Here is a 27,190-nt window from a genome sequence, read left to right on the forward strand (position 1 = left end):
CCTCTGGGGCTCAAGTGGTTAAGTACATGCATAAACACATCACTCTCCTTTGGATTATGCTTTTCTCCATATTCCTGGGCTCCATGAATTTTGCTAAAAGGGTCTCCCACAGTTTTTCCTAATGGCTGCTAGGTCAATTATTCCCAGACACTGAAAATCCCACATTCCTCCTTCCCTTAGTGAATTGGTGGAAGAAATGCAGTTGCTGAAGAGATTGGAAGAGCTGACCGCTACCTTTTTTATATGCTAGTTTACCATAACTTTTTAAAAATATGGGATCATTGGATACATTTTTGTATGACATTCAGATGTGGGGAACTATTAAAGCGGTATTTAACAATCATTTATTGGAGCTTATCAGTTCTTAGATGTGATGGCTGCATTAGTTTACTTTTTTAGATTTTCTTCTGTTTTTATCTGGTGATCCAGCCAGCAAGTCTGAGCACAAACTCTCCAGAAGAATGTGTTGGTTTACAAGGATGAGACAGACCATTTAACACTGGCAGGCATGATCAAAGTGATCTACTTTTACTTATTCATGTAAAACCTGACTTGGTGTGAGCTGGAGTTTAACTTCAGATTATTATTGTATTTAAATTTTTAGGTAAATGTAACGCTCCCCTCCTCCAAAGGCTGACAATGCTGCTGTCACTATGGGGAAAAAAGCCAAGAAAAGAAAACCACCACGTCGAATGATTGGAAAGCTGCAATATATAAAATTTTTGGTTTGGGGCTTAATACAGCTTTAAAGTGTTACTAAACCCACAACCGTAAAATCATTCTGTATATGCAGTAAAGCATGCTTGTTATACTCACTGTGAAACTTAAGGGGTTAATCCTCCACATTGTGTAAAAATGCTGTATGATTCTGACTTCTCTCGTTCTCCCCTTGTTCCAGTGCCCCCCCCCCCCTTCTCCTGATAAGACCTATAGTGTGAAGACATTGCACATGCTCAGTTTGGTGTGTATATCTAGAGAGGTTTTTTCTTTTCTTGGGACAGTGCATGTGATCAGCACAGGGCCAATCAGCACTGTCCAGACAGAGGTCAGGGGTTCTGCATCCTTCTACAGCAGAAAGATAAATCCTCTAACAACTTTAACCACTGCTCTGCTGAGCACTGATAGAAGTCACAAGACTTCTCTAACTGCCTATGAGAAAAGGTGTTTAGCAGTTTATATTTACTAAAATAATTGCATTTCCATGTTCTGTGTACTGTGGGAGACCAGATAGTGAATGCAGAGTCCTGGGTTTAGTAACACTTTTTTTAACCATCATTGATAATTGAACTGAAATGCTTTCCGGGGAATAACCTACTGCAGCCTGGTCCTCCCATTTCTTTTCTTTTCTTTTTTTTTTTTTTTTTTTTCTCTTTCTATACTACCTCATTCCCACTATCCTGTACCTGGCAGACTTCAGTCTCTTAAGCTATACTGGACATGTCCAGTTATTACTTACATATTCCAAGTCACTCTTAACCGCTTGGCGAACCGCAAATATACTGCGGCAAAGTGGCCCCACTGCGAAGGATCATGTACATGTGCGTATGCACTACAATCCCACTATAAATCTGTCACCATTACTAGTATATGAAAAACAAATTCCAGTATATATACCATCATTTGTAGATGCTATAACTTTCCCGCAAAGCAAACCATTTACACTTATTGGAAATTTTTTTTACCAAAGACAAAATACATTTTGGCCTAACTTTTTGAAGAAATTTGATTTTTTTTTTTTTTTTATATTGGATATATTTTATCATACTGGATGACCTTTTTAGGTTGTAAAAGCACTGTTTATCTTAAGTTGTACTGTAGCTTCTATGAATGAAAGGCGATCTATGAATGAAGTATGGGAAGATTAACGAAAGGTTTGCTTCCTCCATTTATTCACTTGTCAATCATTAAAGCTACAGTATGGCTTTTATGAATGATGGAAGGGGGCGGAAAGGGCGGACGTTGTTGGCAGTCTTGAGTGCATAACACAAGTCCAGTGCTGGTATTAACCCCCTGCAGCACCAGAAGACCACAGCTGTGGGGAATGGAAAGGGGACAGGAGGATTTTGGATTTCAACTATTTCCAGCATAAGGGGTGCTTCAGATTAAATGTAACATCCTTTGTGCTGTATTTTAAAAACTTAGAAAATTAGCTTTAAAACTACATTGTGTTTGTGTTTAGGATTTAGCTTATTGTCACTCCTGGGAAAATAAATTTGTCCCTTGAGGTAAGGAACCTCAGTTATGCCGCATATGAGCAACTGGGTAATCGGATGATGATTAGGCTTTGATTTTGAGCAAATGTAAAATTCTTCACCTCTACATGTTGCATTGTTAAAAATATTTTTGTCTTCTTTAGCATTTCTCTTTGGTTGGACATCTGCTGGGTCCCATGCAAACCGTCAGCAGTCCATGTCCCTACCTGCAGCACATGGAGGTTTTTTGTGATAAGGATGTGTGGGTGACGTTTGCATAATACAAGCTGCGCAACACATGTTACATGCCAAGCAAGTTTCCAAGCTACAATAACAGGCTCCAGAACAAGTACTTAAAATGCAGGCACAGATTTTGGAATAAACAGCATTTTTGCCAGGAAAATCCTGTGCTCGGGGGAACCTTGCGGAACACTATTGGGCTGCTTTAGCAATCACATAAAGAATACTTCAAGTGATTGTTTACTTTTTATGCTGAATGAAAAACAAATAGGTTTGTTGCCATTTCCACATATTTCTAGCATTGCGTAGCTTTAAGTGTTCTTTTACGAACCATCAATGCAAAAAAAAATCTATTTTTATAAGATAAATATATTGTTTTCTAATTTTCTATAGTAATGTTGATGGTTTTGTTTTGTTCATTGCATATCTCAGAAGTACTACAAAGCTTGTGTGTTGCTGACATACCCGCCCCCTACTCTCTGCGCTCAGGATTTGATTGACAGCAGCAGAAGCCAATGGCTCTGCCTCTCTGTCCTATGTGAGCGGAGAGAGCTGCTGTAGATGGGCACAGAGCTGGATCAAGTGAAGACTCGGGTATTTAGGCTAGGATCACACTAGCCCTGGCTGCAGGTGCGCGAATCAATGTGATTTCTCTTGCAAAACACAGGGGGGGGGGGGGGCTGCTGCCGCCGCCGCTGCCCTCCTCCTCCTCCTCCTCCTCTTATCCTTGAGCACCATCATGATCTAGTGCTGTGCACAAGAGCTACGGCTCTGCTGACTTTGTTCCTCTTCCCTGGACAGATCGATGGCAGCAGGAGTCATTGACTGTCCTGTCAAGCAACTTCAGTGACGACAGAGCGAGTGGGCTGAGTCCCTCTGTGTCAATGGACACAGCAGCTGGACTTATGAGCAAGCCCGCACAAGTGCCTCCATGGGAATCTGCTTCCTATTAGGTGCAGTGAACAGAGGAGGAGGAGCTAGGGTCGCTGGGGAACCATCAGTGCTTCTCTGTGCAATTGGGTTGCACAGAGCAGGCAAGTATAGACATGTTGTGTTTTTTTTTTTTTTCTAATTTTACCTGTACAACCACTTTAAGCATATTCCTCAATTTTCACAAAGGAACTAAATCTCTTTTGTGTGCTCCAAATGCTCCTTGTCAAAGTAGCAAAATTATTACACATGTTTCTGTGTGTCTCCACTGACACAAGTGTCACAACTTAAACATAGAACTGGGGCTCACTCCATCTGAAGACTGTAGCTGCAAGCAGACAACTTGGAATGTGTGTTGACATCACATCCAAGCCCCAATGCTTCCACCCCTGGAGGGCATCAGATGACTAAACAGGGCAGAGCTTGGACATGACGTCACCATGCATGCTGGGTCGTCTGCTTTTGCACAGAGCAGCCCCGATTCTCCTCTTCTCGTTCTGCTTCTGGCGTTCCTGGCTCCTGTCTAGTGTTCCAGAGCAAGCAGCTTGTTATGGGGGCACCCAAGCAGACTCACTCTGGAGTTGCTGCCCTGCATGTCCATTCTCACACAGCCATGGCTTGGCCCTGCCCCTCCCCTTTTTCCTCATTGGTTCATTGGCTGTAATGGACAGTGTCTCACCCAATGAGGAGGGAGAGTCCCTAGAGAGCCAAAGCTGTTATTCACATCGCTGGATCGTGATGGGGCTCAGGTATTTGGGGGGGCACACAGCAGAATGGATTTTTTTGTATCTTTTTTTTTCATAAAATGCATGAAGGTTAAAAACCTTGAGCGTTTACGACCACTTAAAACCCTCAGCGTTTTCAGCCTAATACATTGAGCACAATAAAATAAACAAACCTTGGTACATAAATTTTGAAATACCTACCGAAGCACTTGCATTTGACAACTTTAAATGCTTTCTCCTGCTCCCTGTGCTGCTTTCTCCTGCTCCCTGTGCTGCTTTCTCCTGCTCCCTGTGCTGCTTTCTCCTGCTCCCTGTGCTGCTTTCTCCTGCTCCCTGTGCTGCTTTCTCCTGCTCCCTGTGCTGCTTTCTCCTGCTCCCTGTGCTGCTTTCTCCTGCTCCCTGTGCTGCTTTCTCCTGCTCCCTGTGCTGCTTTCTCCTGCTCCCTGTGCTGCTTTCTCCTGCTCCCTGTGCTGCTTTCTCCTGCTCCCTGTGCTGCTTTCTCCTGCTCCCTGTGCTGCTTTCTCCTGCTCCCTGTGCTGCTTTCTCCTGCTCCCTGTGCTGCTTTCTCCTGCTCCCTGTGCTGCTTTCTCCTGCTCCCTGTGCTGCTTTCTCCTGCTCCCTGTGCTGCTTTCTCCTGCTCCCTGTGCTGCTTTCCTCTGCTCCCTGTGCTGCTTTCCTGAACTTCTAGTCTACACAGGGAAGTGTTAACAGTGGAAAGTGCAGTCTGGAGTCAGTCTGAGTTTTGAGAAGGGAGTCAGGAGCAGGGGGGAGTACCTTGCTATCCTAGGCTATGGGGCTGTGTGTTTCTATTTATGCACACAGTGTAGGGAGCCAACTGTGGTTCTTGTATGCAAGGGTGGCTCAATAGGATGCTGCAAGAGAAAAAAGCCATCCTGAAACAGGAAACCCAGAGCAGCGTTCATGATGCTAGCTACAAGTGGAACATAGGCAAGGTTTAAAGATGAAGAAGCTGCGTCCTCAAGTAAATACATCAGTTGTCAATTATTTAAAATGTGTGTGTAAAAAAAAAAAAAAAAAAAAGGCTTTATAATCTCTAAGATTGCCACTCACTAGTACATTTCTGAATGCACATTCATGTGATAATACTGATCAGTGCATGTGACTTCATGGATGTTGTGAAAAAAATGTATCTGCTTTTTAAGATTCAATTTTTAAATGGTCTTCCAAACAGAAACCATACCCAATCCAGAATTTTTGAAAGACATTCTACTAGTATATGGCCGGCTTTACCCTCTCAGACAGCATAAAAAAAAAAACGGACAGAGGTGTTAATACTTCCCTATGCTCTAAAGAAAAAAGTTCACATACTTTAACAAAAAAAAAAAGCTTACAAAGAAACTTTTATCATTCATGTTGTCTTCTTTGATGTTTAAGAGCGGAATTACCACTTATTTTAAATAGGATGATCTTTTGCAATGAGATGCTCTAATTACATGACTTCACTTATCTCTCCCTCACTGGCTGCATTTGACCAGACTTGTTCTTTCATGTGCTGCTATGAATAAAATGTAATGATCTATCCCTCACTGCATGTACCAGCACGCCTCCAGAATTGCTGTCCAAGTGTCTAGAGAAACATTTAGATCTTTGATATGAATTTAGTAGAATTCTTTGCAGTGCATTAACAGTAACCAAACTATATTTTAATTTTGAAGTTCTAATCTACAGGATTTTGAGACCTTGCTCCTCGGTTTTCTTGGCTGTTAAAGACAGCTGTGCTCCTATTCATAGGCATGATGTGTTAGGAGGCTATTTTCTTCCTTTTTTGGATAGGCTTTCAGAAAACAATGGTATCTTAGTTACCCACATTTATCAAACACTGGCTACACTAAACAGGATATTTTTAGGTTAAAATGTATCTAAACTCCAGAATACAAATTTCACACATTGCATATAACATATTCTTCAATGGGAAGGGTCCAAAAGGTCGTCCCCAAAACCCTCCGTCTTCCTTTTTTTTTTTTTTCCCCCCCATAACCTTGAGATACTGCACGTAACATGCTTTCTGACATACAGTAACATCACGCGCTATACTGCATTTGTGGAGGAGCAATGCTGTCACCCTTGGACAGGAAGTATGTTAGGACTACTGAACACCTCCCCATCTTTAACATGAGAGTTGAATTTTCTATTGTCCATTTTAGATCTAAATGGGGAACAATGAGAAAATCATTGTTGTAGTTTATATAGTTAGCTAGGTTTAGTTTTGTTACCTGTTCCCTTGATTTTACCATTTATCTTTTTTTTTTTTTTATAATTTAAATTTTTTTCAATATAAAGGTTGACACAGGAGAAATTATTATTTGTGGCGGTTTCAAAAACTCGACTTCTAATAATAAGGATTTTGTTTTTTTTCATAATTACAGAATGAGCTATTAGCCATTGGTTAACCCATGTCACAACTGCTATTGTAGATTGCCAACTAGTGGTCATTTAAAAGAATTGCATTTAACATGATCAACTCCTATTGTATGTTTGTCTTTCTGTTAATGAGTTTTTACTGATTTTTGATGGGTAAATGATAGGGCTAATTAAGTGTTTGCTTGTAATGTAACACTGCATTTTCATACTTCAATATCTGTAATATTGTTAGGCATATAGCCTGGTCACTTTGTTTTCCTACTTTTTTTGTTTTGTTTTGTTTTTGTTTTTTTTGTTTTGTTTACCTCATGGCTTTTTTTTTTTCTATTTTCAGACTGGAAGGATTGACAAGTCTTACCCAACTGTTTGTGGCCACACAGGACCAGTGCTGGACATTGACTGGTGTCCACATAATGACAATGTTATTGCTAGTGGCTCTGAAGACTGCAGCATCTTGGTAAAGAACCGATTTATGCTTCTCATCTTTAACAGTCATATTGTGATATAATTTCTAGTTGTGGTACATTTTGTAGTTGGCCCATTTAGTCTTGGTATATTGATTAAGAGCCATATTCTTTCAAACAAGTAAAAATAATAGTTTTAGATCTAAACGGACTCAAAGCAACTCATAAACTAAACTAAACTTTTACCAAAAATAAAAAAATCAAGAAAACTCTACGTGCAAATCAAAGCATTAATATTTACCTCTCCTGTCTCCTGGTCCACTGAACTCCATTGCATTTAAGATAAGTTTTTCTGAAGACTCCTCATGCTTCCTGATGTGTTTTCAACTTTGCACTGACATGTCTTCTGCCTACCCTTATGCCACAACTGTACCCTGTAGTGACATGGTTCAGGCAGATGAAACCTCACAACAAAAGATGTAGGCATCTTATTCTCCCAGAACCGTCAAATGCAGATAAGTTAATAGCTTTTGTGTATGTATGTATATGTGTATATATATATATATATATATATGTATATGTGTGTATATATACTAACTCGCACACTATCTCACAGAAGTACACCCCTCACATTTTTGTAAATATTTTATTCTATCTTTTCATTTGACAACAGTGAAGAAATTACACTTTGCTACAATGTAAAGTAGTGTACAGCTTGTATAACAGTGTAAATTTGATGTCCCCTCAAAATAACTCAACACAGCCATTAATGTCTAAACCGCTGGCATGAAAAGTGAGTACACCCCTAAGTGAAAATGTCCAAATTAAGCCCAAAGTATCAATATTTTGTGTTTACACCATTATTTTCCAGCACTGCCTTAACCCTCTTGGGCATGGCGTTCACCAGAGTTTCATATGTTGCCACTGGAGTCCTCTTCCACTGGTGAATGTTAGAGACCTTGCGTTCTTCCACCTTCCGTTTGAGGATACCCCACAGATGTTCAAAAGGGTTTAGGTCTGGAGACATGCTTGGTCAGTCAATCACTTTTACCCTCAGCTTCTTTAGCAAGGTAGTGGTCGTCTTGGAGGTGTGTTTGGGGTCGTTATCATGTTGGAATACTGCCCTGCGGCCCAGTCTCTGAAGGGAGGGGATCATGCACTGCTTCAGTATGTCACAGTACATGTTGGCATTCATGGTTCCCTCATTGAATTGTAGCTCCCTAGTCCTGGCAGCACTCATGCAGCCCCAGACCATGATACTCCCACCACCATGCTTGACTGTAGGCAAGACACTCTTGTCTTTGTACTCCTCACCTGGTTGCCTCCACACACGCTTGACATCATCTGAACCAAATAAGTTTATCTTGGTCTCATCAGACCACAGGTTCCAGTAATCCATGTCCTTAGTCTGCTTGTCTTCAGAAAACTGTTTGCAGGCTTTCTTGGGCATCATCTTTAGAAGAGGCTTCCTTCTGGGATGACAGCCATGCAGACCAATTTGATGCAGTGTGAGGAGTATGGTCTGAGCACTGACAGGCTGACCCCCCACCCCTTCAACCTCTGCAGTAATGCTGGCAGCACTCATACGTCTATTTCCCAAAGACAACCTCTGGATATGATGCTAAGCACGTGCGCGCAACGTCTTTGGTCGACCATGGCTAGACCTGTTCTGAGTGGAACCTGTCCTGTTAAACTGCTGTATGGTCTTGGCCACCATTCTGCTGCTCCATTTCAGGGTCTTGGCAATCTTATAGACTAGACCATCTTTATATAGAGCAACAATTCTTTTTTTCAGATCCTCTGGAAGTTCAACGTGGCAACTCATGGCAAAGAACTCTGTGACCAGTATGAGAGATTGAGAGCGATAACCCCAAATTTAACACATCTGCTCCACGTTCACACTTGAGACCTTGTAACACTAACGAGTCACACACATGATACCGGGGAGAGAAAATTGCTAATTGGGCCCAATTTGGACATTGTTTACTTAGGGGTGTACTCACTTTTGTTGCCAGCAGTTTAGACATTAATGGCTGTGTTATACACACATTTTTGTAAAAGCTTGTGTGTTTGTAGTGAAGCTAGTCATGCACAGTTAAAGTTTATTCCTGCTCAATTGGCTTAAATTTCAGTAGTAGGGGGCCGTGTCAGCAACGCGCAGCTCAACAAAAATTGGTTTAAAAATGGACTGAGGTGGAAAATTCTCAACTGAACAGTGACTGCATCCCATGAGATACTGTCACTGTTTGGGTATTCAGGCAGCTGCAGGTGCTTCAGCTGCCTTAACATAATAGCCATCCATGCGTTTTTGTTTTTTTTTTTTTTTTTAAATAGTTTAATTAGCTTTTCTTTTTTTTTTTTTTTACAGATAGGATGCAGAGGGTTAGGCATGTCATGAAAAAACAAGTGATCATAAATCCCAATGGAGTATATCATTCAGCACACTTCTTGGAGCTAAATCTAGCTAGGAGGGTCTACATTTGTGAGGGTATTAGCTTGTGCAAGAATAGGGGGAGTGGGTGGAAATGTCATCCTTAGGATCAAGAAGACAAGTGCTGCAAAAGGAGGAAAAGGGGTGGGGTGGGAAAGGTAGACTAGGGAAAGGTGGGGCGGAGTAACCGTTGAGAAGGAGTGTCTCTCCCTTCCCAGTCATAGAGTAGTGGGTGGCAGTGTTAGAGGTTTACTAAATTGGTCAGAGCTCATAAATGCAATGGACACTATCAAGTGGTCATCTAGTCAAATTTTCCATGTTAAGAAGGCCTTCATCCCTCCATGTGTTGTGTTATTGAATGATTTCAAAGTCCCATTACTTAAAAATAGGCATGAGGGCAGGCCCCCAGTATTTTGGTGTCTCAGTTGTGGTTTCCAACAGAAAGAAGAGTAAAATACCCTTATTGGCAGCAGATATGGGGCCCGGGAGTTGGGAGAGGAGTTTGATTTCTGGTGTGATTGAAAGACCTGGCCTGTCATCTTGTTAATATATTGTAAATATTTGCACCCAAAAGGTCAAGATCTGAGGGCAGGACCATCAAATGTGCAACATGGCCATCATTGCGGTTTAGAAATTTTAAAAGTGTATGACTAGTTTTTAGTAATTAAGAAAGAATTGCCTTTTTGATTTTTTTTTTTTTTTTGTTGGCCTTTAGTTTTTTTGCAGCTTTATTGTGTGAAGTTGTTTCCAACCATTGAATACTAAATACATTTTGTGTTTACCCAGGTTTGGCAGATCCCGGAGAATGGCTTAACTGCTCCACTTACAGAACCTGCAGTAGTGTTGGAGGGGCATTCCAAGAGGGTTGGTATTGTGACATGGCACCCTACAGCCAGCAACGTGTTACTCAGTGCAGGTATCTTAATATGTACATGTGTCCATGTAAAGGCTTTGGGTGATCTACATAAGAACAAACCGGGGGCACTAATTTTCAGATAACTATTTTAATGTGTACATAGTCAAATACCTTTAAACAAGGAAAACCTGATTCAAACAGAGCTTTAGTTATTCAGTTGCATGCAGCCAATGCTGTCAATCAGCATGAAGAACAAGCAGATGTAAGGGTGTAGGTCCTGCCCTGAAAGTTGGATAATCTCCTTTGCACAGAAGGGGGGTAAAATAGTATTTTATAATTGCAGCAGCTGCAAAACATTCTGCATTTTAGTTGGACAAGAGTTTTGTGTTCTTCCGAACACTTCTCATGAGTAGCCAGTAATAATTTGATCTTTGTTTTTATTAGGGTGTGATAACGTCGTCATCATCTGGAACGTGAGCACATCAGAGGCTGTAATAACGATCGATGAAATGCACAATGATATGATCTATAGTGCCTGCTGGAACCGCAATGGCAGCCTCATTTGTACTGCCTCCAAAGATAAGAAACTGCGTGTAATTGACCCACGCAAAATGGAGCTGGTAGCGGTGTGTAGTAAATGTTTTTTTTTTATATTGATGATTCAGCCTGGAAATTTTGTACTTGGAATTATCTGCAAAATGTTTTTATTTTAAATGTCATTATATAGAAGCAGATTTATAGGCAGGTACAATGTGTACACCTAAAATAACAATAAGGATGACAACCATGGGGTCTGCATCTTAATGGACTTGATCAGGATTCTGTTGTGGTGTTTCAGGGCCCAACAGTGAGTCCTCACTGCACATCCAATGCAGCTCAGTTTTATGTCCATCTTGTTGCTTGGCCTTGCTACATACATGCCATATGTGTTCTTGGCAATAACTAAGAACGTATACAAAAAATTATTTTGCCCAGATGCATTACAGTGCCAGGTCTGGTATCTGAACTTTGAGGTGGAGACTGAAAATCCCTTCATAGGAAGATGCTTCATCTGATGCAGTTATAAATGATTGGATTGAAGTATGATTGTATGTCTGGAAGATCTCCATGTTCCTAGGTTTGTGACTTTTTGAGACTATTGCTGAATTGTATGTATATGAAAGAATGCCATTTTGTCTTCTAATGCAGACTAGAATTTAAACACAGTATAAGGGCCCATGTACACAAGGCAGCAGATAAAAATGTCAACTGCTAGCAGAAAAAACAGTCCTATGGAACAAAGTGTACACACTCGTTTAGACACATTTATGCGCATTTGCGCTTACATGCGTTTTTCCCCAAAACACTAAAAACACATTTACTTAAATACGCTTGATGCACCTAAACACCCGTTTAGGTGCATCAAATGTTTTTCCTGCACAAAAGCTCCTCTCAAAAATGAACTTGCAATGGTTTGTTTTTTTTTTGGGGGGTTTTTTTGTATGTTTTTTTTTTTTTGTATGGTTTGTTTTTTTTTTTTTTTTTTTTTTTTTCCCAGCCCTTTGCAAATATACCTGTAAACACCAAAATGTGCATGGACACATAGGCTAACAGAGTTGCTTCTACAGGTTGAAAGAGGAAAACAAAAACCACAATAACTGTATAAGCAGCATTTTTTAGTTCGTGTACATGAGGCCTTAAGACTGGAGATTTTTTTTTTTTTCTTCTGTCATTCTTTTTCATCTGATACTCTAAAGTCTCAATATCCCTTTTTATTGTATTATAGGAGAAGGATAAAGCTCACGAAGGAGCTCGACCCATGAGAGCGATCTTTTTAGCTGATGACAGTGTTTTTACAACAGGATTCAGTCGAATGAGTGAGCGCCAGCTAGCACTGTGGAATCCAGTATGTAAAAAATTCTGGTTTTGTAATGTTTCTCTGGGTGGGTTAGAATGAAAAGAGATTGCACAGGAGGTGAAAGACACCCTTATTTTATGTATTTCCAACTATATACTTAGCTGTTCACCTGCAGTTCACCTTTAAATGAACCAAGCTAGATTGAACATTGTTTTCCTTTGTGACCACCTTTAAATAGTTTTGTTATAACTTTCCTGATTTGTTTTGTAAAATGCTAAACTTTACAAGTGTTAAAGTATGTACAGTAGAACTAGACTATATCTGTATTGTAAATGCACTGTTAATATATGGCCTTATTGTTTACAGAAAAGTATAGATGAGCCTATTGCACTACATGAAATGGACACTAGCAACGGCGTCTTGCTACCTTTCTATGATCCAGACACAAATATCATTTACTTGTGTGGAAAGGTGAGTTGTGGGGGGAGGTTTCTTAATTCTGAAAGAAATTTTATAAATGTTATACTTTTGTGTGGCCTTGGGGTAATTGGTTTAACAAAAAGTTATGACAAAAAAAATCGGGCCTCAATTGCTTTTTTAGTACTTCTCTACCCTGTCTGACGTTTGTCAGTACTAGACAGAGTTTAATTCAAGATGTTAAACTGTTTGGTGATTCTGTTTTATAGTGGATTCACTCTAAGGGTGTATACAATATTGGTGTGTGAGTTCTAAATGCCAGAAGATTCATAAATCTTTTAAACATATCAGGAGTAGAGATGGATAGGCCTGGAAAAAAGAAACAAAAGTTTTTTTGTTTTTGCAGTTTTTCCATAAATACACAAATTGTGGAATGTTATTTTACAATGATAAAAAATACATCTGACATGCTATTCAAACTATATAACATGACCTTCATGAAAGACTTCACTACACTATATGTAATTTCTTAAAGGGGATTTATTCACCTTTGGGAACATGTTACATGTTCCATCCGTTTTTAAGGTGGAACATGTAACATGTTCCCATAGCTGCCGCCCCCTCTGACAGTACGGGGAGACTTCTCCCCGTACTATCTGTCAAATTTGAAAACTGTGCGGGCCGCATCATTCGTTCACATACTTCCGTGAATGAATGAAGTGGAAGTCCCGACAGCCTTAGCGGCTGTCAGCTTGTAGTTTTCAATGAACTACCATAGCACTGTGGAGCACCGTGGTAGTTCATTGAAGCTTCCTGTCCGAATATCTGCTTGCTCCTACATCCCGTATGGCAAGCAGATTTCTGACAGGTCTGCAGGAGACCTGCATGGGATCAGTGATCTACCGATCGCTGGTGCAATGCTTTCCAGGCTCCTGTAGATAAAAATAATGCACATTTTTTTACGTGCAAAAAAATGTGCATTTATTGTTTTCTGCCTAAAAGGTGAACTTTATCCTTTTTAAATTATTACAAGCTCTCAGCTGAAGACAAGCAAATCCTGGAATACAGTTTAAGTAAACTGTACTTCTCAAATGAGAAATATGCATTTCTTCTACTAGTGGGCACTGCATGGGTAAGGCTCCAATATAGTTTGCCTGTGGGTTCCATTTTGTACTTCTACAGTTGGGTGATTGATGGGATACAATAGATTGTTTCTGTCCTCTAAAGGCTTCATTGACATGTGTCTGACAAATTAGTTTATCTTTTAATGATTCCTATTCTCTATCATCACAACTAGAGATGAGCGAATCGAACATGGCGAAGTGGAATTCGTTTAGAATATTGGGAAATATTCGATTCGCGCCAAATCCGAAAATTAGCCAACTTCGGATGCACGAATCGAATTTTCCCAAAAATGGCGGCGACATGTGTGGCGACGGAGCGGGGATCTCTGGGAAGGCGCGCAGACAAGGTGCGCTGACCCATAATGCATTCATTCATGACATGTGATCGCATTAGCCAATCAGCAGCCAGCCAGCACTGTGTAATGGTGGAGCTATAAATTGCGGCCATCTTACAATTCTCCATTAGCCTGCGGTCATTCAAGAGAGACAGACCTGTCTGTATTAGGGACAGAGTTAGGGCCAGAGAGACTTTAGGGCCACAGAATCGTTACTTAGGGACACAGAATCGTTACTCAGGGACACAGAATCGTTACTCAGGGACACAGAATCGTTACTCAGGGACACAGAATCGTTACTCAGGGACACAGAATCGTTAATCAGGGACACAGAATCGTTACTCAGGGACAGACACAGAATCGTTACTGAGGGACACAGAATCGTTACTGAGGGACACAGAATTGTTACTGGGGGACGGACACAGAATTGTTACTGGGGGACGGACACAGAATTGTTACTGGGGGACGGACACAGAATTGTTACTGGGGGACGGACACAGAATTGTTACTGGGGGACGGACACAGAATTGTTACTGGGGGACGGACACAGAATTGTTACTGGGGGACGGACACAGAATTGTTACTGGGGGACGGACACAGAATTGTTACTGGGGGACGGACACAGAATTGTTACTGGGGGACGGACACAGAATTGTTACTGGGGGACGGACACAGAATTGTTACTGGGGGACGGACACAGAATTGTTACTGGGGGACGGACACAGAATTGTTACTGGGGGACGGACACAGAATTGTTACTGGGGGACGGACACAGAATTGTTACTGGGGGACGGACACAGAATTGTTACTGGGGGACGGACACAGAATTGTTACTGGGGGACGGACACAGAATTGTTACTGGGGGACGGACACAGAATTGTTACTGGGGGACGGACACAGAATTGTTACTGGGGGACGGACACAGAATTGTTACTGGGGGACGGACACAGAATTGTTACTGGGGGACGGACACAGAATTGTTACTGGGGGACGGACACAGAATTGTTACTGGGGGACGGACACAGAATTGTTACTGGGGGACGGACACAGAATTGTTACTGGGGGACGGACACAGAATTGTTACTGGGGGACGGACACAGAATTGTTACTGGGGGACGGACACAGAATTGTTACTGGGGGACGGACACAGAATTGTTACTGGGGGACGGACACAGAATTGTTACTGGGGGACGGACACAGAATTGTTACTGGGGGACGGACACAGAATTGTTACTGGGGGACGGACACAGAATTGTTACTGGGGGACGGACACAGAATTGTTACTGGGGGACGGACACAGAATTGTTACTGGGGGACGGACACAGAATTGTTACTGGGGGACGGACACAGAATTGTTACTGGGGGACGGACACAGAATTGTTACTGGGGGACGGACACAGAATTGTTACTGGGGGACGGACACAGAATTGTTACTGGGGGACGGACACAGAATTGTTACTGGGGGACGGACACAGAATTGTTACTGGGGGACGGACACAGAATTGTTACTGGGGGACGGACACAGAATTGTTACTGGGGGACGGACACAGAATTGTTACTGGGGGACGGACACAGAATTGTTACTGGGGGACGGACACAGAATTGTTACTGGGGGACGGACACAGAATTGTTACTGGGGGACGGACACAGAATTGTTACTGGGGGACGGACACAGAATTGTTACTGGGGGACGGACACAGAATTGTTACTGGGGGACGGACACAGAATTGTTACTGGGGGACGGACACAGAATTGTTACTGGGGGACGGACACAGAATTGTTACTGGGGGACGGACACAGAATTGTTACTGGGGGACGGACACAGAATTGTTACTGGGGGACGGACACAGAATTGTTACTGGGGGACGGACACAGAATTGTTACTGGGGGACGGACACAGAATTGTTACTGGGGGACGGACACAGAATTGTTACTGGGGGACGGACACAGAATTGTTACTGGGGGACGGACACAGAATTGTTACTGGGGGACGGACACAGAATTGTTACTGGGGGACGGACACAGAATTGTTACTGGGGGACGGACACAGAATTGTTACTGGGGGACGGACACAGAATTGTTACTGGGGGACGGACACAGAATTGTTACTGGGGGACGGACACAGAATTGTTACATTAAAGAGTATGTCAGACAACACGCAGAGGAGTGGCAGAGGAGGCAATGTTTCAGGAGCGAGCAGACGTGGCAGCAGAGGAAGGGGTCGAGGCAGCACTAGTCGCAGCCAGAGGCCAGTGCTCCCGGTGTCATCCAGCGGTCGTGTCTCCACCGACAACCCTGCCGTCATCGATTGGTTGGCTCGGTCGTCTTCCTCTTTCCAGGTCACCTCTGACACCTACAGCCAACGGTCGGTGGGTACGTCAGACACAACCGTTAGTTGGCATGGCCCGGGAGCAAGCCCACTGAAATCACGTGTCCTCTACCTGCCCCTGTCCTTTGGTGTTCCCTCACCAAGCGAAGTATCGCATGCTGTGGGCTCAGCCCCACTGTACAGTGAGGAAGAGCTAACAGAGGGCGGTCAGGAACGGGGGGAGACGTCCGCCTCTTCAGCAGCCAGGCGAAGAAGTACTGGCGAGGAGAGTGGCTTGGTAGCCGGTCTAGAGACAGGTCTGTCTCCTGACCCACACGCAGCCGAGGGGGCTAGTAGTGAGGCGGAGACCCTAATTGATGATGATGAGGCTGATCGCACTTGGCAGCCTCGTCGTCATCAGGCTATTGCTTCCGCATCATCAGGAGAAGAGGGTGCCAGCTTGGCAGCGAGCAAAACAGTCGGTGGGTTGCCCAGGAGGCAGCAGGGTCGCAGCAGTGTCAGTGGAGGCAAACGGCCACGGAGTAGAGCACCAGCTCCACTGCAGCCTACCACCACAGCCAGTAGTGGTGCCGGTGTGCACGGAGGAAGTAGCAGTCAGCCAGTGAGGAGTAGCGGGGGCAAAGTTTCCTACTCGGCGGTGTGGCAATTTTTCGTCAAGCCGCCCGAGGAAGTAAACGTAGCCGTATGTCGACTATGTGGCCAGAAAGTCGAGCGTGGCCAGGGGGCCCATGTCTCCATCGCCACACTCTGCCATGTGCCACTTTCAGGTCTCCTCACACTGCTGGTGGGTTCCATTTTGTCATAGGGTGCTGGCAGATTACGGGCCTCCCATTGCTGCTGCCAGGCCCGTAATCTGTCATGGGCCCCTGTACCGCCTCCTCATGCTGCTGCCAGGCCCGTAATCTGTCATGGGTCCCTGTACGGCCTCCCATTGCTGCTGTCTCCATCGCCACACTCTGCCATGTGCCACTTTCAGGTCTCCTCACACTGCTGGTGGGTTCCATTTTGTCATAGGGTGCTGTATGGCCTCCCATTGCTGCTGCCTCCACCGCCACACTGTGGCTCCACACTCTGGTTTTGGCCCCGTGACTGCCCAAATGAGTGAAGTGTGCGGTGATTCTAAGATCGACGGCACTCATCTGCATGTCATACTGACTGACAGTATTATTTCTCTTCCCCAGCAGACTCCAAGGGCATTTAAATTAAAGGTACAGTGTTCTGCACTAATATAAAGGCTCTCTGAAGCCTAGAAACACCCTTTTTATAAGTTAAATTCGCAGCGAATATATTCGACTTGAATCGAATTTATTCCGCGAATTCGTCGAATCGAATTTTTGAATACTTCGCTCATCTCTAATCACAACATAAAGTTTACCTATAGTCTGCTCAGTAAATTGGTTTCTCGTTTCCTCCTCTCAGTAAAATGGTGAGACCAACATCTAGAGTTTATATACATTTCCACAGTGCAATTTCTGCTGAGAGCAAAGCTACAATTTGCGAATGTTGTAAGAAGAAATATTCTTTTCCAAATGCTGCAAGGAAGACAAAGCACATCCTGGCATGCTAGAGGTGCCCCAGATACATTAACTTATACTTTATGGAATGAAATGATGAAGATCATAATGAAAGTGCAAGTAGCTTTTCCCTCCAGAGTTCTCATTCCAGAAACACTTTCTGCTGCTTCTGGATCATCACATAATGTTTCTTTACCAGCAGCATCTTCAAGTAAAGAAGAATTACAAACCATCGCCTCACAAAAACACACAATACCTTTTTGTTTGTAGATACAATGACACCTGAAAATCAGGAGAACATTGATAAAGCTCTTGTAAGAGCAATCTATGATTTTGGATCAGCATTCTCAATAATTGAAAATGCATATTGGCAGGAAGCTTTTAAATTGAGTGAAAGGGGGTAGTTATATGTTCTCATGTATAACTGAAATGTTGTTCCTATTTATTAATTTGATTATTTATTTTGTCAAAGATCATACTAACAAATTAAACAGACCCCAATTTATGGCAGTGACGTTAAACATGCAGCAGTTAGATAAAACTCAGGTTTATTCTTCTGAAATTGCGAGTTTTAAAATTAGGGAACATAACCAAGATACCATGGACCATGTGTATTTTTCCGTCACTTCAAATAGTTTGGAGCAAAATGAAACGCAGCCCTGGAACATTGCATATTGTATGTAACAGATTCTACTACAGTATGATGCAGCTCTCACAGCAGCCTCATCATTTAGTAAAGAAAATAGTTCATTTGGGTCAGCTGGGCATTTGGGTCAGCTGGGCTCAAGTGACAGGAAAAGTGGACTTGGGCTTTAATGTACCTTTGCCATACTAACACATGGCACTGGTATTGTGTTTTATTATGTTGTTTTTCCATTTCCCAGGTACAGTTTAGCATATGACAGGGTGCATTTTTTGCCCAGCATAGTCCCCTTTACCTGGAAGTTGATTAAGTTTTTTTTCTTTTTTTTTCTCTTAGGATGTTATAATGTTGATGTCTCTCTTAACAGGGTGACAGCAGTATTCGATACTTTGAGATCACAGATGAGTCCCCATATGTTCACTACCTCAACACATTCAGCAGTAAGGAACCGCAGCGGGGAATGGGGTACATGCCAAAGAGGGGACTGGATGTCAACAAGTGTGAGATTGCCAGGTATTTCCCTTTACATAGAAGATATATACGAATATATTCAGAGCAAAGAGAACTTGTTACTGCAAAGGTACATAGGTACCAGAGAATTAAAAAATACTCTTGTAAATACAAGGGATTAATTTGACATTAAAAGCCTATGCGTTATTTTCTTTGCCAGAGTTTTTGTTATGGTAGTACCTTAAATGGAATCTACTATTATCTAAACCCTGTTATGCATATGGGTTCTTGGTTCGTGCAGTAGCACATAACACATCCTGGAGTGTTGGATTAGAGTGTGAGTTTGTGACTTGCTGAAGCAAGGAGAACCACACACCTTGCATAATTCAGTCTTTAGTGAGACTAAGGGTGCATTCTCACTAGCACTTTTAACCACTCTTGGGTGTGGTTCACCTGCTTAGGCAATTTTTTTTGTGTAATATGTGTGCTCCAAACCATGCCCATGATCAGTTAATCGTGCTGCACATGGACTTGGAAAATGTGGTCTTGGGCATAGTTCACTTGTGGTCTGGTACGGTTTACTTTAGCGTGATTGCAAACCATGCCTGAGGACAGAACCTTCAATAGATGACAATGTACAGAAGCAGGAATCACTGGTCTGGTTAGCAGAAGAGTTCACCCAGGAACACTTTTAGTCCAATCTGAGAGCAGACCAGCAGAGCAGTGGGGAGGAGGTGAATCCGACTATGGGTTCTATTCAGTATAACCAGCCCCAGTGTGAGTGCAGCCCAAGTCTAGCAAAAAGAACAAGCAGTTACTCATTATGTACCACCAGCTGTTTTGTGTATAGGTCTGTGATTGCTTGGACAGCACTATGGCTTAGTGGTTAGCACTTCTGCCCCAGCACTGGGGTTCCTAGATTGAATCCCAGTCAGGACATCTCCATGGAATATGCTCTTTCTCTTTCCTTGCATGGGTTTCACCCCACATCTCAAAGACATACTGGGTAGGTTAATTGGCTCCAGTCTAAGCTGACCCCAATATGTGTATGTATGTGAGATGAGGAACCTTAGATTGTAAGCTTCTTGAGGCCAGAGACTGTTGTGAATGTACAGGTATGTAAAACGCTGCATAAATGGTCAGTGCTATAACAATAATTGTAATACTTAAAATAAATTTCCTTAGGATGTTGATACACTCAAAACTAAATTAAATTACAGTAATGCTGATACATTCAGCATTGTAATCTATATTCTACACAGCTCCCTTTTAATTTCAGTGCTAATGCGAAGCTTAGCCCTTAAAATCTGAATGTGACTAAGTCCAAAGTAATTTCGAAACCTTCCCTTTGTCTCTTGTCTGAAGTGTTGTGTGCAACATCAGGTGTATGTTTTCCCAATGCTTCCATTTGCATATTTGTCTTGCCATTGTAGTGTTCACCACACGTGGGATGGTTTAAGTTTTTTTTTTTTTTTAGTGTAATTCATTTCTTTACTCCTTCCCCTCCCCCTTCTTGGCCATATATTATGGCTGCAGAGTTTGATGGGATGGCACCACTCGTAAAACTAATCAAATCAATGGGGCTGCACGGTATTCCTGTTAAGCAATTAAACAAAAACAGATGACCGTAGCGCCTCCTGAACTCCTGTCACCTGCTGGTATACCACTCTCTGAAAAACAATCTGTGGTTCTCTTGTAGGAGGTCATTAGGCATACTGCCATTGCAAAAGAAGCCTTCGTAAATTCCTTTGAGCAGCTCCTCCCGCCTTGCATGTAATCTCTCCTCTTGTTGCACTTTAAATTGCTATTTTGTATCGCTTTGGTTACTGCTCTGCATATATTTGGGCTTCAGACATCACATCCAAGATGGTGGTGCCCAGCAGGATATGAAAGCATAGGATTGCAAGGAATTGAACTTTTTCAGAAGGAGAGTCTCTCTTAGCATTGCTTTCATTTTAATTCTCAAGCTTTCATTCAAGGGGTGCATTTCTCCCTAAATTTCTCCCTAAATTAGCTTTGGTGGTCATGCTTGACTTTTGCCTGGTCACTGTTTCAGTTGTCATAGGATTAGATGTATGTAGACTTCTAATCCATGTCTGTGCTTGTTGGCCTTAGGGTTTTTTCTTATTTTGTGGATTGTTTAGCCATTAAGTGTGGGCAAATCATACTTGTGCAGTGCGTCTTAATATGTTTGTTATAGACTCTAAATGTTATGGAAGCATTTGAAAAGTTATAATCTGAAAGAGTAAATTTAGCGTACATAAACAGTAACCTGAGAGAGCACTGGTTAGCCATCTCTTTTGAGGAAAAGACTTCTGGAATTATTTATAAGGTGGAAGGCCTAAATATTACAGCGTGAGCACTTAAAGCTTTGATCCCTGTTTTAATGCTAGTGTGTCCTCAACTTACCTCTTACAAATCCATTACAGCTCATCGATTTGATACCAGGCACTTTAATTTCTCAGGATTTTATGGAGGCTTACACAGTCTGTAATTGCAGGGTCTCAGTGTTCAATAAGATATCCATTATATAGCAGCTGTGATTTCCAATCTAGGGTATAGGCTGACTGCTTTTTTAAAATATTCAGTTTGATAAATTGACAACTCAGGGAAACGTTATGAAGGAAATATTCTGTAATCAAAAAAATTAGGACCATTATTGGACCTCATCCCTTACAAGCTTTGTTTTTGTCAATCATTTTCTTGGCATGGTTAAAACATTTTTCTGTTATTTTTTACATTCTTGTCTACTCGTTCACTGAAGTCTGTTTTATCTGCAGTATCCATCAGTGTCAAAATTACTGGTGGTGTTGGGACATTTTTAGACTTGCTATATAGACACACCTGAGTGACATCCCTTTTGTCATGTGACTATTTCAGTAAATATAGTCCTGGGTGTGTTTTTTGTGTAGTGCTACCAAGTTGGTTCAGTTTTGTCCCTATTATCGAGAAGGCTGCCAGGAAGACTAATCATCCTTAAAGAGATGTAAAAGTCTACCTCTGTATGCCATTCTGTACTTAGTGCTCTGTTGCAAAATAAAGACTAGGAAAGAAGGGAGTCAGTTCTTGTGTTTTAGCCTTGCGCTTCCACGGCTTATTAGAGTTGATGTTTTCAGAGCCCGTGGGACACAAATCACCTACTGGATCATGTGCAGTTTTTATACACCACATCATTAAAGTGACACTAAACACTTTTTTTTTTCCTTCAATCGTTGTAAAATATAACGTATACCGTGATTTGGTCATTAATGGAAAAAAAAAAAGTACCATTTTTTGTTTTTAGGCTTTTTTTTGTCCTGTGCAACCTCCCTATCTTTCACTGATGCACCTGGTCACATGCATCGCTGTATGTACTAAAATACCCATAGAGCTGCTTGTAGATGTGTAGTCCATCTTGGGGTTGAGCATGAAAGGGTGGCTGTGCCCATACACAAGGGGGAGCATGGAAATAAAACGGTAGCCACCCTTGAACAGAGTCTGAGAATATCAGAAAAATGCTTGCTTTTGAGAGAGAAAATAAAGGAAAAGAGAAATTGAGGGTAATTTCTAGTTATATTTATACATGTTACATTCACTTTATAAAAATTTAGATTTTAGTGCCACTATAACCTCTTGGCGCTGGCCAAACGCAAATGTGCTGCCTCCCGCACACTGCAAAGCTTGCTGGGTCTGCCTTCTGGTGTTCCCATATAACCCCCAACTCCCTGAGGTTGTGGTGCCGAAAACAAAAATTCAAATTGCACTTGGCCAAAAACTGAAACCGAAATGCGCAGTTTTTAAAAATGAATATATATTTTTTAGAAAAAAATGCACGGATTAAAAAAAACAAAAAAATATATATACCACAATTTTTTGTAAAATATGAAAGAGGATGTTACGGCGAGTGAATAGATACTCAACATGTCACGCTTTAAAATTTGCGCACGCTCGTAGAATGGCGTGAAATTGCAGTACTTAAAAAAATCTCCATGGGTGATGCTTTAAAAATTTCTACATGTTAGCAGTGTAAAGTTACAGAGGAGGTCTAGTGCGAGAATTATTGCTCTTGCTCTGACGTTCGTGGTGATACCTCACACGTGTGGTTTGAACACAATTTACATATGTGGGCATGGCCTACGTATGCATTCACCACTACATGCAAGCATGGGGGGACGGGGGCACTTTAAACTTTTTTTTATTTATGTAATATTTTTTGTTTTGTGTTTTGCACTGTCCCTTTTAAAAAAAAAATATATATATATATTTTTTTTTTTTCCTTATTACAGGAAATGCATGCATCCCTTGTGATAGATTTGCTTTTAAAAAAAAAAAAAAGTGGCTTGAACAGGAAGTGACATCATTCCGGTCCTCCAAGGGCATAGAGATGAGTGGAGGCCAGCTTTCCTTCACTCATCTCTATGCCCAGCGCCGGATCGATCGATGGTTTCTCGGGTAAGACTGAGAACTACTGAGCGGCGAAGTGTGTGTGGTTTTTTTTTTTTTTTTTTTTTTTTTTTTTTTTCACCTGTATCAGTGCTTTTTTTATGATGGCCGAAAGGGGTGTTTTTGGCCGAACCATTTCGGCCACCGAAATTTCGGTGCATTCCTAATTGTAACGCCTTCATACCGGTCATGCTGAACCTCCCTTAATTTGTACTCATTTCGTGAGTACCCCACAGAATACCCTTTGTTGGCAATAGAAAATTACAGGTGATTGGGATCCGAAACACAGGCAGCAGCAAATCTGCAACAAGCTTAGAGGAGACAGTTTCTCCCAAGTTACTAGTGGCTCCCTCCCTAGACAGAGCTAGGTCTACCATTGTCAACGCTCCAAACCTTTAACTCCAGCTCCCTTACAGGTGTGTTTGAATAAGGCCGAATTCACAGCTACTATGTCTGACCTATTCTTTAAGTTTTAACTACTTCTGGAATCAGAAGGGTCTATCAACCCCAAGCACTCTTCTGCCACGCCTTCCTCTAATCTTAATTCTGCCCAAACAATAGATTTGCTTGACGCACCCACTGAGGCACATACCAAAAGGAATGCAAATTTTCTGCCAGTGGCAGCTTGAGATTTCTCTTCTCTACTTTTTGAGGAAGTTGCTTACCTTTTTGCCATATGCAAAGCCTTTTGTATTGTATGAATGCAGAATTTTGCAAAAAAAAAATTGTCCTTTCCCAAGGTGGACCTGGCAAGTCTCTCAGCTAATACATTGAGACCGCTACTACTTCTGACAGCTACTGGGAGATATTTCAGACTCTATTATCCAAAATCTTACTTCACTTTGTATTGCATATCTCCTACCCTGAGGTTCGCATCCATGTGCCTCTCGCAGATGCAGTTATTTACTGTAGGTACTGATTTCTGAGGCAAACCTCCCCCCCCCCCCCCCCCCCCCATTAGCCCACCAGAGATTCTGAACAGCCTTCCTCATGATAATAGGAGGCTTATAGAGGCGGTCTATGGACACTTAACCCCAAACTTTTCTCTTTAATTTTTCCAGGAGATGTCCTGTCCTGAAATTTCTGTCCTTTCCTTACCATTCTAGTTTTTCTGTTCCTATGAACTTGGGAAAAAGAACAAGGTTCCCTAACCCCGTTTTCACTTATTACTATGGGTGTTTGTTGTTTTCCTACTTAAAAGAGGATTTCAGAGCTTACCAACTCCTACAAAGGAATTCCCATCTTTAGAGGTTTACGTACCCCATTGCACAAGATCCATTGATATGATTATTTGGTTGTCAGGCTTACACAAGTGCCCCCTGACACAACCTTTTGTCTAATCTATAGTTAGTCTTGTAAAGATTCCTGTATATCTGCGTCAAACACTCTGATGCCAGGGAAATTCTTTTCCCTGTTAAACTTTTCTTACTGACAAGAATAGCTTCTTCCATTTGCTGGTGTACTAGATTATTGGCATTGTTGTCAACCCTTGGGATAATCTGTGGGATCTGAGTTTGGCTATTGGCCTCCAAACACCTGACGTCTGTCATCCAGAAACTGACGACTGATGTTTTCTCTATTTCCCAAAGGCTGTGCCTACATGCTGTGGAAAGTTGTGTTTCCTGACATATTGTTTAGGTGTAACTGGTATTATTGTCTTCTTCAGATACCCTTTTCAGTACAAGTTGGTCTATGTTCTGGATATCTAGTTAAAAGAAAAAAAAAGTTGGCATCCTATTCTGATCAAATCCCCTTTTTTTTTATGCCTTTTTTTTTTTTTTTCTGTTGTGTGCATTCTCCTGAAGGCAGCACGGGGTTAGGTCTTTATTCTTAGGTGACTGGTTCCTAATTACCTCTAGTTGAAGAGGTTATTTACACAGCTATCTCATTCTGCTAAGATATGATCTCCCTGAATTCACCTTCAAGCGTTATCCTAAATTCGAACACACCTTTTTATTCTCCATTCCTTCACCAGCTGCAGTTTGCCAATTTTCTCTTCCATGATAAGGTGTTTAATCTGTTCTCCCCTGGCTATGTCTCAATCTCAATATGGGGATACACTATTGCAGTCTGTATCCAAAACTGTTTCTGCTCCCCTGTGCGTGGGGTTTCTTGGATGGGCTTCCTTTCCTCTCCACCCATGGTCCACGGCAACTTTGGCACTTGGGTACTCAGCCATCCTCATTAGTGTGTGACTGTATGACCGCTTGGGCAAGCAATTTCTTAATAACCTTACACCCAGGTGTTCCCTTTTTAGCAAATTCCATTCTTATGTTGGATTCATCTCTTTACATCCCTATTTGGGCACAAGATGTACTCCTGCTTGGTAATTATTGGGATGAGGTTTTTCATTAGTCTACTAGGCGGAGGAGTTTTCTCAAGTTCCTTGCTCACCCCTCATCCTTGACCTGACTATACATCTGACGTTTCAATTGGAACCCTGTAGATCCTGGTCAATCTCATTCACCCTTTTCCTATCAACACCTTTCACTCCTTGTGCAACCTTCATCTATACAGCATTCTTCCTTGTCAACCGATGGGACCTTGAGGCCATTGTGAGCTGTCCATTTGAACAGCACAACCATCCTTAGACCCCTCTCTCCATTATCCTGCTGTGTTCTGCTAGCCAGACTGTGATATTGCTGGTAATTCCCTTATAAATTGTCTCCATGGGAACAAATACCCCTTTTCTCTAATTTACTGAAATCTCCTCATTGGGGCTGCTCCCACCCACCCAGTGGTCATCTTATACTTGTTGTGCAGTGGCATGGAACAAAGGGGTCCCCTGCCTTCGCTATCCTCTCCTTTTTTTTTTTTTTTTTTTTTTTTTTTTTTTTTTTTTTTTGTCCTCTCCTTTTCTGTGTCTGCCACCATAGCAAACTGCTTGCTATAGGGGCAGATGTGTGGGCTTGATCTTGGGCCAGGCTGTGTGCTTTCATAGATACCAAACTAGGCTCAGCCTGCCTCTTCTGCTTCTTCACAGCATTTGATTGACAGCAGGAGCCAATCACTGCTGCTACTGCATCAACCCCTGTGTGTAAAGGGAGAGGGGAGAAAAGAGATGCAACCGTGCACAGGGCTAGATTGATTGAGGACTGGATCGATTGCAGAACAGCAAGTTGTAAAGCATTTACCTTAATGCCAAGAATGCATTAAAAGAAGTATGGCCAAAGCTCGTTTAGTCATACTTCTCTTCTGGGTCACAGGAGTGCACTTATTTCTGCAATCTTGTGACCCAGATGCAGCCGACAGCAAGAAAAAGTCTGCAGTGGGTTGATGCCACAGAGCCAGTCCAGGCTTTGCAAGAATCCTGACAATCCTCCCAGATGCTGGAGTAGCAGCTGGCTCCGCTTCTCAGTACTCTGCTGAGATACTGAGCCAGATGCTCCCCAGCCACAGCCCAACGCTCCAGTGAGCTCTGAGGGGCAGAGCAGAGAGCCAGTGACTTACTGTCACACTCTCTTCTCAGTGAAGGCCGAGAACTGAGTGATCATCAGGCATGTTATTACTCATTGCTATATAATGCTCAGTAATATAATAATAATCCGCACTTCTCCTTTTTAAGGTTAAAAAAAATATATATTTTAGCTTTATAATCACTTTAACCACTTGCTCTCCAGAGGATTTACCTCCCTTCCTGACCAGGACATTTTTTGCGATACGGCGATGCGTTACTTTAACTGACAATTGTGCAGTCATGCAACGCTGCACCCAAATGAAATTTTGTCCTTTTTTCCCCTAAAAATGGAGCTTTCTTTCAGTGGTGTTTGATTGCCTCCGCATTTTTTTTTTGTGCTATAAAGAAAAATAAAAGAAAACCTATCCAGTAAAAAAAAAAATTTTAAAAATCAAATTTCGTCATAAATTTAGGCCAAAATATGTTCTGCAACATGTCTGCTAAAAAAGAAAAAAAAAATCCCAATTGGTTTACATGAAAGTTAGTGTCTACAAATGGCGGT

At 42.0% G+C, this 27,190-nt stretch overlaps 1 protein-coding gene across 1 annotated transcript in view; it reads left to right on the forward strand.

Moving 5' to 3' along the window:
* The window catches only part of LOC149438154 (coronin-1C-like), a 73,437-nt gene that overhangs the window by 38,570 nt on the left and 7,677 nt on the right, over window positions 1-27,190 (forward strand). Inside the window, exons 3-8 of the mRNA XM_089660192.1 lie at window positions 6,804-6,926; window positions 10,091-10,220; window positions 10,605-10,786; window positions 11,926-12,045; window positions 12,364-12,468; window positions 18,727-18,872. Coding sequence (XP_089516318.1) covers window positions 6,804-6,926; window positions 10,091-10,220; window positions 10,605-10,786; window positions 11,926-12,045; window positions 12,364-12,468; window positions 18,727-18,872 — 806 coding nt within the window. The remainder of the gene's footprint in view (window positions 1-6,803; window positions 6,927-10,090; window positions 10,221-10,604; window positions 10,787-11,925; window positions 12,046-12,363; window positions 12,469-18,726; window positions 18,873-27,190) is intronic.

This window comes from Staurois parvus, unplaced genomic scaffold (assembly GCF_062004578.1).
Source record: "Staurois parvus isolate SC_StPar_1 unplaced genomic scaffold, SC_StPar_1.0 ptg001209l, whole genome shotgun sequence".
Taxonomy (NCBI): Eukaryota; Metazoa; Chordata; class Amphibia; order Anura; family Ranidae; genus Staurois; species Staurois parvus.